Source organism: Rhinopithecus bieti, unplaced genomic scaffold, assembly GCF_001698545.2.
Source record: "Rhinopithecus bieti isolate Rb0 unplaced genomic scaffold, ASM169854v2 scaffold_32008, whole genome shotgun sequence".
In the NCBI taxonomy this organism is placed as follows: domain Eukaryota; kingdom Metazoa; phylum Chordata; class Mammalia; order Primates; family Cercopithecidae; genus Rhinopithecus; species Rhinopithecus bieti.
In genome coordinates, this window is record NW_016814433.1 from 611,521 (window position 1) to 623,248 (window position 11,728).

Here is an 11,728-nt window from a genome sequence, read left to right on the forward strand (position 1 = left end):
CCGGCTAGTTTTTTGTATTTTTTAGTAGAGACGGGGTTTCACCGTGTTAGCCAGGATGGTCTTGATCTCCTGACCTCGTGATCCACCCGTCTCGGCCTCCCAAAGTGCTGGGATTACAGGCTTGAGCCACCGCGCCCGGCCTGGCTGTCTCTTTTAAACAGGATGCTGGTTGGGTGTGGTGGCTCATGCCTGTAATCCCAGCACTTTGGGAGGTCGAGGCAGGCGGATCACTTAAGGTCAGGAGTTCAAGACCAGCCTGGCCAATATAGTGAAACCCCATCTCTACTAAACATACAAAAAATTAGCTGAGTGTGGTGCTGTGCGCCGATAATCCCAGTTACTCAGGAGGCCAAGGCAGGAAAACAGCTTGAATCTAGGAGGTGGAGATTGCAGTGAGCTGAAATCACGCCACTGCACTCCAGCCTGGGTGAGAGAGCAAGACTCTGCCTCAAAAGTAAAATAATCAGGATGCTGAATCTATAAATCCTAGTGCTACAGACTGAATATATGTGTCTCCCCAAAATTCATGTGTTCAAGCCTTAACCCCCAGTGAGGCTATATGTGGCCATAGGGATGAGGCCTTGATCCAACAGGATCAGTGTCCTTGTAAGAGGAAACATCAGAAATCTGGCTCCCCGACGCTCTTCCCCAGCTTGAATGCACCAAGGAAAGGCCATTTGTGGGGACATAGCAAGAAGGCGGCTGTCTGCAAGCCAGGAGGAGAGCCCTCACCAGAAACCTCACAGAAATTGGCCAGCACCCTCATCTCGGGCTTGCAGTCTCAGAACAACAAGAAACCAAATTTCTGTTGGGTAAGCACCCCAGTCTATGGTATTTTTGTTACAGCAGCCTGAGCTATCTGAGACACGTGATAGGGGCTGGGCGCCGTGGCTCACGCCTGTAATCCCAGCACTTTGGGAGGCTGAGGCGGGTGGATCACGAGGTCAGGAGATCGAGACCACAGTGAAACCCCATCTCTACTAAAAATGCTAAAAAAAAAAAATTAGCTGGGCGTGGTGGCGGGCGCCTGTAGTCCCAGCTACTCGGGAGGCTGAGGTAGGAGAATGGCGTGAATCCGGGAGGCGGAGCTTGCAGTGAGCTAGTGAGCCGAGATCGTGCCACTGCACTCCAGCCTGGGTGACAGAGCGAGACTCCATCTCAAAAAAAAAAAAAAAAAAAAAAAAAAAAAAAAAAAAAAAAAAAAAAAAAACACCTTGATAAACTTGTTATCCTACCCTAAATGAAACTGCTACCAGTAAAATATACTTACAGGAGTCTTCTAGAGAAGGCCAATTCCTTGGTGGCAGAGGCGGTAATTGAACTGGCGACTCATTAAGAACATTCCTAGAGAGAGAGAAAGAGAGAATCAGTGTTTGATTTGGGCCATGCCTGTTCCCAGCAGATTTAAGAGAAAACATCAAGGAAAGTGAATGGGTTGAACATTCAAATCTTGGTCTCTACAAATTGGAAGCATTTCCTTTCCTTTGTAGGTCCTGGATCCCATTTGTAATTGGCACCCTAATGAAACTGTTTCCTCTAGCCCAGGAAATGGCTGAAACTGAGGGGAAGGAAATAAAGTGCTACAATTCAGAGCGTGGAGCGTACCTTCCCGGTTCACCTGAGCTGGTTTAGGAGCGGTAGGCACCAGATATATTTCTATTTGCAAAACAGATGAGCAGGGCAGGTTGGCTCACGCCTGTAATCCCAGCACTTTGGAAGGCCGAGGTGGGCGGATCACCTGAGGTCAGGAATTCAAGACCAGCCTGGCCAACATGGTGAAACCTCGTCTGTACTAAAAATACAAAAATTAGCCAGGCATGATGATGCTCACCTGTAATCCCAGCTACTTGGGAGACTGAGGCAGGGGAATCGCTTGAACCCGGGAGGCGGAGATTGCAATGAGCCAAGATCATGCTACTGCACTCTAGCCTAGGCAACAGAGCGAGACTCTGTCTCAAAACAAACAAAAAAACCCAAAAAACAAAAACAGATGAACTCCTAAAGCAGAATGTACACAAACCTTGAGATAGCATTTCCACTATTGGGTCTACAGCCTATCGAAATGCTCACATATGTTCACCAAAACATGCATTAGAATGTTCAGAGCAGGCCGGGCGCGGTGGCTCAAGCCTGTAATCCCAGCACTTTGGGAGGCCGAGGCGGGCGGATCACAAGGTCAGGAGATCGAGACCGTCCTGGCTAACACGGTGAAACCCCGTCTCTACTAAAAGTACAAAAAACTAGCCGGGCGAGGTGGTGGGCGCCTGTAGTCCCAGCTACTCAGGAGGCTGAGGCAGGAGAATGGTGTGAACCCGGGAGGCGGAGCTTGCAGTGAGCTGAGATCCGGCCACTGCACTCCAGCTTGGGCAACAGAGCGAGACTCCGTCTCAAAAAATAAATAAATAAAAGAATGTTCAGAGCAACACTGTTCATAACAGCTCCAAATTGGACACTACCTGTGTTAGTCTGGGTTGTCCAGAGAAGCAGAGACACATAAAATTTGCCAACACACAACCCAAATGCCCATCAGCAGTAGAATGGATAGATTAATTATAGTATAGCGACTGGGCAAGGTGGTTAACATCTGTAATACCAGCACTTTGGGAAGTGAAAGAGGGAGGACAGCTTGAGCCCAGGAGTTTAAGGGTAATATAGGGAGACCCTGAGCAACACAGGGAGACCCTGTCTCTACAAAAGAATCAAAATAATTAACTGGTTATGGTGGCATACACCTGTAGTCCCAGCTACTCAGGAGACTGAAGCAGGAGGATCACTTGAGCCCAAAATCTGAGGTTACAGTGAGCTATGATTGCACCACTGTACTCCAGCCTGGTTGAGCGTGAGACCCTGTCTCAAAATAAAAAATAAATAAATAGTGGTGTACTCCCACGGTGGAATGTTCTATAGCAACAAGAATGAACAATCTATAACCACACACCATGAATCTCATAAAAATGATGTAAGCAAAAAAGCCAAACACCAAATAATATATACTGTATGATGCCATTAATAGATTGCATAAAAAACAAAAAGCTGCTGGGCGCGGTGGCTCACACCTGTAATCCCAGCACTTTGGGAGGCCAAGGCAGGCAGATCATGAGGTCAGGAGATCGAGACCAGCCTGGCCAACATGATGAAACCCCGTCTCTACTAAAAGTCTCAAACTCCCGACCTCAGGTGATCCGCCTGCCTCGGCCTCCCAGATCTGGGATTACAGGTGTGAGCTGCCACACCTGGCCCCAGTTGTATTCTTTTAAAAGGCAGTATTTTAGTCACCTGTCTTATTCCTGAAGGGAATCAGAATTGATGGAGGCAGGGGGAGTCTTATTTGCTGGATCCCTGAAGCTACAGTCAAAGGCATTTTAGCAAAGCATAGATTTAACAATGTTTTGTACACGGTGTCTCACTATGTTGTCCAGGCTGGTCTTGAACTTCTGGCCTCAAGTGATACTCCCACCTTGGCCTCCCAAAGTGCTGACCTTACAGGCATGAGCCACTGCACCTCGCCCCAAGAGTAAGTTTTGTTTTAGATAGTGTGTATATTCTAAAGAAAGGACTGGCTCTTGACTGGCTCCTGGGATATAATGTCTAAACCCTTGGAATATCCTCCCTAATAAGAGTGTCTCCAGCCAGGCACGGTGGCTCACGCCTGTAATCCCAGCACTTTGGGAGGACGAGATGGGTGGATCACGAGGTTAGGAGTTTGAGACAAGCCTGGACAACATAGCGAAACCCCATCTCTACTAAAAATACAAAAAATTAGACAGTCGTGGTGGCAAGCACTTGTAGTCCCAGCTACTTGGGAGGCTGAGGCAGGAGAATGGCGTGAACCTGGGAGGCGGAGCTTGCGGTGAGCCGGGATCGCGCCACTGCACTCCAGCCTGGGTGAGAGAGCGAGACTCTGTCTCAAAAACAAAAAGTGTCTTTGAGGCCAGGCATGGTGGCTCACACTTGTAATCCCAGCACTTTGGGAGGCCAAGGTGAGTGGATCACTTGAGGTCAGGAGTTCCAGATCAGCCTGGCCAACATGGTGAAACGCCGTCTCTACTAAAAATACAAAAATTGGCCGGGCATGGTGCAAAAATTGGCCGGGCATGGTGGCGGGTGCCTGTAATCCCAGCTACTTAGGAGGCTGAGGCAGGAGAATCACTTGAACCTGGGAGGCAGAGGTTGCAAGGAGCCGAAATCACGCCTTCGCCCACCAGCCTAGGTGATAGAGTGAGACTCCATCTCATAAATAAATAAATAAATAAATAAATAAATAAATAGTGTCTTTGTATATCTGGGAGCCTTGGGCCACACCAGATAGTTTATGTTAATAATGTGGTTTATGGTGAATGCCTGTTTTTGTTTGCCTGGGGCCCTGGGCCATGTTTTATCAATTTGATAAAGCTAAATGCAGGTATTCCATGCCTGCATGACTAACCCCCAGTAAAAGAAAACTCTGTACTTCAAGGTTCGGGTGAGCTTCTCCAGTCAGCAGTGCTTGACGTCTGTTGCCACACATTGTTACTGGGAGAACTGGGGCTATCTGTGACACTTCACTGGGAGAGGACTTGCCTGCTTTCTGCTCGACTCCGCACTACCTGCCTTTTTCATTTGCTGATTTTAATCTGTATTCTTTGTATAATTTTACTCCACTGTAACTGTTGAGTAAAATAGCTTTTCTGGGTCCTGTGAGTGCTTCTAGTAAATTCTCAAGCCTAAGAATGGCCTTGGAGATCCCCAATGTAGATATTGGCCATAAAGCCCCAAACAGATCACAAAACACAAAAGTAAAGTGGATGGCATATTTTCCTTTAGCACAATAGCTTTCGGAGCACTATATTTGGAATCCACCAAAAAAAAAAAAAGAAGTATAGACCAGGCGTGGGGCCCAGAACACAGAGCCCAACCTGTGACCTTTGTCAGAACAGATGAGAGTAGGCTGGGCACGGTGGCATGTGCGTGTAATCCCAGTTACTTGGGAGGATGAGGTGGGGGAATTGCTTGAGCCCAGGAGTTTGAGACCCACAGGAGTTTTAGAGCTGCCCGGGCAACATAGCAGACCCTATCTCAAAAGAAAAAAAAAAAAAGAGGCCAGGTGCAGTGGCTCACGTCTATAATCCTGGCACTTTGAGAGGCCAAGGTGGGTGGATCATGAAGTTAGGAGTTTGAGACCAGCCTGGCCAACATGGTGAAACCACATCTGTACTAAAAATACAAAAATCAGGCAGGCGTGATGGTGGGTGCCTATAATCCCAGCTACTTGGGAGGCTGAGGCAGGAGAATTGCTTGAACCCAGGAGGCGGAGGCTGCAGTGAGCCGAGATGGCACCAATGCACTCCAGCCTGGGTGACAGAGCAAGACTCCGTCTCAAAAAAAAAAAAAAAAAAGAGAGAGAGAGAGACAAGAGGAGGGAGGACTTGCCCAGCATTGACAATGTCCTGAGTCTTTGCTCTTATGTGGAGAGATTTGGCAGGTGTGACATCTCACCAGCTCTACAGGAAATGCAGATGTCTCAGTCATACTGGTACAGAGTGGAGGGGCAAGGGTGGAAGTGAACAGGCAGTTCATAACAGTAAAAAGCAGAAGGATTCCTCCCCACTTACTGATACATTTTTTCTTCATCTGCTTGCTTGTTTTTCAAGGGCTTGGCAATTTCCCATTTCTTGCCTAAGAGAAGGAAAAGCATGTTCATTGAAGAAGAATTAGCAAAAGTTGTAATTTTCGAATTGAACCCAGAAAAAACACACTTAGGGACACAGAGTTAATAAATGATAGAATTGGACTTTGAATCCAGACTGTCTGACCACAGAGCCTCTGCACTAACCCAGTGAGGGCGGCCACAGTGTGGGTGGTGTTTATTTCCTCTATGCCTGGCACTTAGGTGGCACTTAGAAATGTTGGTTGAATGAATAATTCAAAAGTGTGGTTGGGAGGAAATCAGATAAAGCATCGGAAAAGCAGTTTGTATCCTGTAATGCGCTGGACATATAAGTTGTCATAAATCATAACCTGCTTGTTAATAGGAGTGGTTGAGGATAAAAAAAAGTAGGTAAAGTTTTAGTTCAGGGTCATTCTTTTGTCCATATTTAAGAATGGAAACTTTTTTTTTCCCTCAGACAGAGACTTGCTCTTGTTGCCCAGGCTGGAGTACAGTGGCACAATCTTGGCTCACTGCAACCTCTGCTCCCCAGGTTCAAGCGATTCTCCTGCCTCAACCTCCAGAGTAGCTGAGATTACAGGCGCCCGTCACCACACCTGGCTAATTTTTGTATTTTTAGCAGAGACGGGGCAGGAGGTTTCACCATGTTGGCCAGGCTGGTCTTGAACTCCCGACCTCAAGTGATCCACCCGCCTCGGCCTCCCAAAGTGCTGGGATTACAGGTGTGAGCCACTACACCTGGTGGGAATGAAAACTTTTAAGAAGGCAAAAGGAGGCCAGGCACGGTGGCTCACACCTGTAATCCCAGCACTTTGGGATGCCAAGGCTGGAGGATCACTTGAGGTCGGGAGTTCAGGACCAACCTGGCCAACATGGTGAAACCCCGTGTCTACTAAAAATTCAAAAATTATCCAGGCATGATGCCATACGCCTGTAATCCCACCTGCTGAGGAGAATGAGGCAGGAGAATCACCTGAACCTGGGAGGTGGAGGTTGCAGTGAGCCCAGATCACACCACTGCCCTGCGTCCTGGACGACAGAGTGAGACTCCATCTGAAAAAAAAAAGGGCAAAAGGACAGAGGACTGTAGGGTCCCAGAATACACTTTTTGTATTAAAAAATTAATTACAATAGAGAAGAAAGAACATTGAACTGGAAGCCCAGCAGACCTGAGTTCTGGTCCCAACTCTGCCACCAATTCTTTTTTTTTTTGAGACAGAGTCTTGCTCTGTCGCCCAGGCTGGAGTGCAGTGGCCGGATCTCAGCTCACTGCAAGCTCTGCCTCCCGGGTTTACGCCATTCTCCTGCCTCAGCCTCCCGAGTAGTTGGGACTACAGGCGTCCGCCACCTCGCCTGGCTAGTTTTTTTGTATTTTTTAGTAGAGACGGGGTTTCACCATGTTAGCCAGGATGGTCTCGATCTCCTGACCTTGTGATCCGCCCGTCTCGGCCTCCCAAAGTGCTGGGATTACAGGCTTGAGCCACCGCGCCCGGCCTCTGCCACCAATTCTTATGGCACCTCAGTGAAGCTCTCATCTTCCTTTGAACCTTAATTTTCTTATCTCTAAAGAGAGATTGAGAAGAATGACAGAAAGATTTCACTTCTTGTCTGTCTGTGACCTGCCAGCACTGAGCTGGGCTGAGCAGGAATCTGGAGGCTATGACCAGATACAGTGAGTGGATAGTGGCTTCATCATTGAGGGATGTTAGTCCAGGGTGCCCCAGGGAAGGTGACTGTACCTCTCAGTGTGCTTACCATCCCTAGGTGTACTCCCTGCTTAGGTCATTGTTGTTGTTATTATTATTATTATTATTTTGAGATGGAATCTCGCTCTGTCGCCTGGGCTGGAGTGCAGTAGCACCATGTCAGCTGACTGCAACCTCTGCCTCCCGTGTTTAAGTGATTCTCCCACCTCAGCCTCCTGAGTAGCTGGGATTACAGGCACCCACCATCACGCCTGGCTAATTTTTGTATTTTCAGTAGAGACGGGGTTTTGCAATGTTGGCAGGCTGGTCTTGAACTCCTGACCTCAAGTGGTACACCTACCTTGGCCTCCCAAAGTGCTGGGATTACAGGCGTGAGCCACTGTGCCCGGCCAGGTTGTTATTTAAACGGATGAGATGTCAAGATAACACACCATTGAATCAAGGCTTTCATGTTTCTGGAGATGAACAGGAAAGTGGAAACCCCACTTACAGATAATCTAAAGTTAGTGTTAATCCCCAGACCACTTATTTATGTCTGAGGGTACCAAGAGGTTTCTGGTCTAGGTAATACCAGAAGATTCAGAGTATGGTCTCAGAGAAGGCAATCGTGGTGGTCAAACATGTTGGCTGTGGGTTGAGTCCATATTTTATTACTCAAGAAAGTTCTTTTTTTTTTTTTTTTTTGAGACAGTCTAACTCTTGTTTCCCAGGCTGGAGTGCAGTGGCACGATCTCGGCTCACTGCAACCTCCACCTCCCAGGTTCAAGTGATTCTCCTGCCTCAGCCTCCTGAGTAGCTGGGACTACAGGCACCTGCCACCACACCCAGCTAATTTTTGTAATTTTTGTAGAGATGGGGTTTCCCCGTTTTGGCCAGGCTGATCTTACACTCCTGACCTCAGGTGATTCCCCCCACCTGGGTTTCCCCGTTTTGGCCAGGCTGATCTTACACTCCTGACCTCAGGTGATTCCCCCCACCTGGGCTTCCCAAAGTGCTGGGATTACAGGCATGAGCCACCGTGCCAAGACAGTTCTTTGTTTATGTTTTTGTTTTTTTGAGACGGAGTCTCGCTCTGTCCCTCAGGCTGGAGTGCAGTGGCGCGATCTCGGCTCACTGCAAGCTCCGCTCCCGCGTTCACGCCATTCTCCTGCCTCAGCCTCCCGAGTAGCTGGGACTATAGGCGCCTGCCACCACGCCCGGCTAATGTTTTTGTATTTTTAATAGAGACGGGGTTTCACCGTGTTAGCCAGGATGATCTCCATCTCCTGACCTCATGATCTGCCTGCCTCGGCCTCCCAAAGTGCTGAGATTACAGGTGTGAGCCGCCGCGCCTGGCCGACAGTTCTTAATATTCCATATACTTGTGTTCTCTCAAGATGCTGTGATCAGTAGCCATATAGGAAAGAAAAAGCCCTTGAGCATACTGTGCCTTAAAACAGATTCTGCGTTCACCGGATGATTAGGGCTGGAAGGGCTCTTGGAGATTAGTTGACGTCCCTCCTTTCACTACGCAGATGAGGAAACTGAGGCCTAGAGACATAATGTAGTGGCAGGGCTAGGACTCAAACCCAGAATGCAAGATGCTTAATCCAAAATTCAGCTCATTCAGGCCCAGGATTGATTTGCTTGCCCTAAAGGAGCTCTACTGCACGGATAACCACCTGGCTCCTCCCTCCATCTGCCCAGGTAAGATGGCCATTACCTTGTCGAAGCTGCCGCTTACAGACACAATACAGGATGAGGCCCAGGCCCACAGAGACAACGATGATGGCCACAGCTAAGATGATCCAAAAATTGTTCCTCCACCAACTCATTGCAGTGGAATCCTGAGAAGAATGGAGAGACAAGAATGAGGCATGAATGAAAGACATCCTGGGGTGGGGTGGAGTGGGGCAGTTATCTACTGTGTGTTTTTTTTTTTTTTGAGTCGGAGTCTTACTCTGTCACCCAGGCTGGAGTTCAATGACGTGATCTCAGCTCTCCGATCATTGCAACCTCCACCTCCCGGGTTCAAGTGATTCTCCTGCCTCAACCTCCAGAGTAACTGGGACTATAGGCACCTGCCACCACGCCCAGCTAATTTTTGTATTTTTGATAGAGACGGGGTTTCGCCATGTTGGCCTGGCTGGTCTCGAACTCCTGACCTCAGGTGATCCACCCGACTTGGCCTCTCAAAGTGCTGGGATTACAGGCATGAGCCACGGCGCCCAGCTAATCTTCTGTGTTGTGTAGAGATGCAGATATCTGCTTAGGAATCAGGTGCTGGTTCACAGCCATACCCAACTGATCAACACCTGGGGGACCTCAGGCATGTCACTCGACCTTCTGTGAGCCTCATCTGTAATATGGGGATGATACCTCCTACTTCAGTGAGGTTTGTGAGGACTGGAGATCAAGCATGTACCTACTGGGCCCTCTAGAAATGGTAGACATCGTCATTGCTCTTTCAGACATGCAGCAGGAGGGGGAAGGTGCCATTTAAAGCAACAGTTGACTGCAGGGATTTTTTGTTTTTTATTTTGTTTGTTTTTTGAGAAGGAGTGTTGCTGTGTTGCCCAGGGTGGGGTGCGGTGGCACAATGTCAGCTCACTGCAACCTCCGCCTCCCAAGCGATTCTCCTGCCTCAGCCTCCTGAGTAGCTGGGATTAAAGGTGTGTGCCCCCACGCCTGGCTAATTTTTGTATTTTTAGTAGGGGCGGGGTTTCGCCATGTTGGCTAAGCTGGTCTTGAACTCCTGACCTCGTGATCCACCTGCCTCGGCCTCCCAAAGTGCTAGGATTATAGGCATGAGCCACCGTGCCCAGCCAGTTGTTTTTAATCACAAGGACAAGTCAGATTTAATGCATAGCAAGGGAGAGAAATTGTAAGAGATTTTGTTTGAGGTGAGGGTTAGAAAAATAGCTAGATGGGTCTCTTTGAGTGAGATATGGTCAGAAGGGTGAAGCTGAAGAGAGAGGGGCAAATTGAGTTGATCTACATGAGAGAGTTAACAGGCATTTGGGGGCTGGAAGCTGACAGACCAGAGAGGGGAAAAATCTTGGAAAAGGTTAGCAGCAGAGAGAGAGGTCAAGAAGAGAGCGGCAAGTCAGAGCCTGGTTAGGAAGCTCCCGCAGTGGCAAATAACCAAGGCATTTTTAGGACAGTAATGCCTCATGTCCAGCTTTAAATTGCTACCTGGGTTATGCTGTGGTGTCACCTTTTGTTACCATCAAACCTCCAATAAAACTGCATAACATGGCCGGGCGCGGTGGCTCACGCCTGTAATCTCGGCACTTTGGGAGGCTGAGGCAGGCAGATCACTTCAGGTCAGGAGTTCAAGACCAGCCTGGCCAATATGGCAAAACCCCGTCTCTACTAAAAATACAAAAATTAGCCGGGTGTGGTGACTTGCACCTGTAGTCCCAGTTACTGGGGAGGCTGAGGCGGGAGAATTGCTTAAAGCCAGGAAGCGGAGGTTGCAGTGAGCCGAGATCATGCCACTACATTCCAGCCTGGACAACAGAGCAAGACTCCATCTCAAAACAAAAACAAAGGCTGGGCGCCCTGGCTCACGCCTGTAATCTCAGCACTTTGGGAGGCTGAGGCGGGCGGATCAGTTGAGGTCAGGAATTCGAAACCAGCTTGGCCATCATGGTGAAACCCCTTTTCTACTAAAAATGCAAAAAATCAGCTGGACATGGTGGTGCACGCCTGTAATCCCAGCTACTCAGGAGACAGAGGCAAGAGAATTGCTTGAACCCAGGAGACAGAGGTTGTGGTGAGCCGAGGTTGCGCCATTGCACTCCAGCCTGGGCAACAAGAGTGAGACTCCATCTCAAAAAAAACACTGATCTCAGAGAGGGAGTTGTGAGAACCCTAACTTTGAAGCTGGTTGCTCTCAAGTTCCAGAGGCCCGGACTTGCGACCAATGTCTGGGGAGTTGGGGGCAGCAGTCTTGGGGACTGAGCTGTGGGATCTGATGCTGTCTCTGGGTCTATAGTGCTGGCACTGAATTGGAGAACACCCAGCTGGTGTTCACTGCTTGGTGTGTGGGGGGAAAACACCGGCACACGTTTGGTCACAGAAGCCCTTTTCTGTGTTGATGATTGTGGTGGTGTGTGAGAACAGAGGAAAAACACCGTCGGCAGAGTTTTCCTGAAACGATACTCTTTAGAGTGATAGAGATAAATACCAGGACCTGCGCATTCAAAGCTGTTGTATCTGGATTGTGACTGTGTGGAAGGAGGGGCCGCGTGGAAGGAGGGGCCGCGTGGAAGGAGGGGCCGCGTGGAAGGACGGGGCCGCGTGGAAGGAGGGGCCGCGTGGAAGGAGGGGGCCGCGTGGAAGTAGGAGGCCGCGTGGAAGGAGGGGCTGCGGGGAAGGACGAGGCCTGTGG

General features: G+C 49.0%; 1 protein-coding gene and 1 long non-coding RNA gene across 2 annotated transcripts in view; one reads left to right on the plus strand and one right to left on the minus strand.

The window, feature by feature from the left end:
* Positions 1-11,728, plus strand: part of LOC108514448 (uncharacterized) — a 27,952-nt gene that overhangs the window by 6,934 nt on the left and 9,290 nt on the right. The window lies entirely within an intron of this gene.
* SCIMP (SLP adaptor and CSK interacting membrane protein) overlaps positions 1-11,728 on the minus strand; it is a 24,683-nt gene that overhangs the window by 2,965 nt on the left and 9,990 nt on the right. The window contains exons 2-4 of the mRNA XM_017850720.1: positions 9,056-9,179; positions 5,592-5,655; positions 1,271-1,344 (exon numbers count right to left, since the gene is read on the minus strand). Coding sequence (XP_017706209.1) covers positions 1,271-1,344; positions 5,592-5,655; positions 9,056-9,167 — 250 coding nt within the window. The 5' untranslated portion in view covers positions 9,168-9,179. The remainder of the gene's footprint in view (positions 1-1,270; positions 1,345-5,591; positions 5,656-9,055; positions 9,180-11,728) is intronic.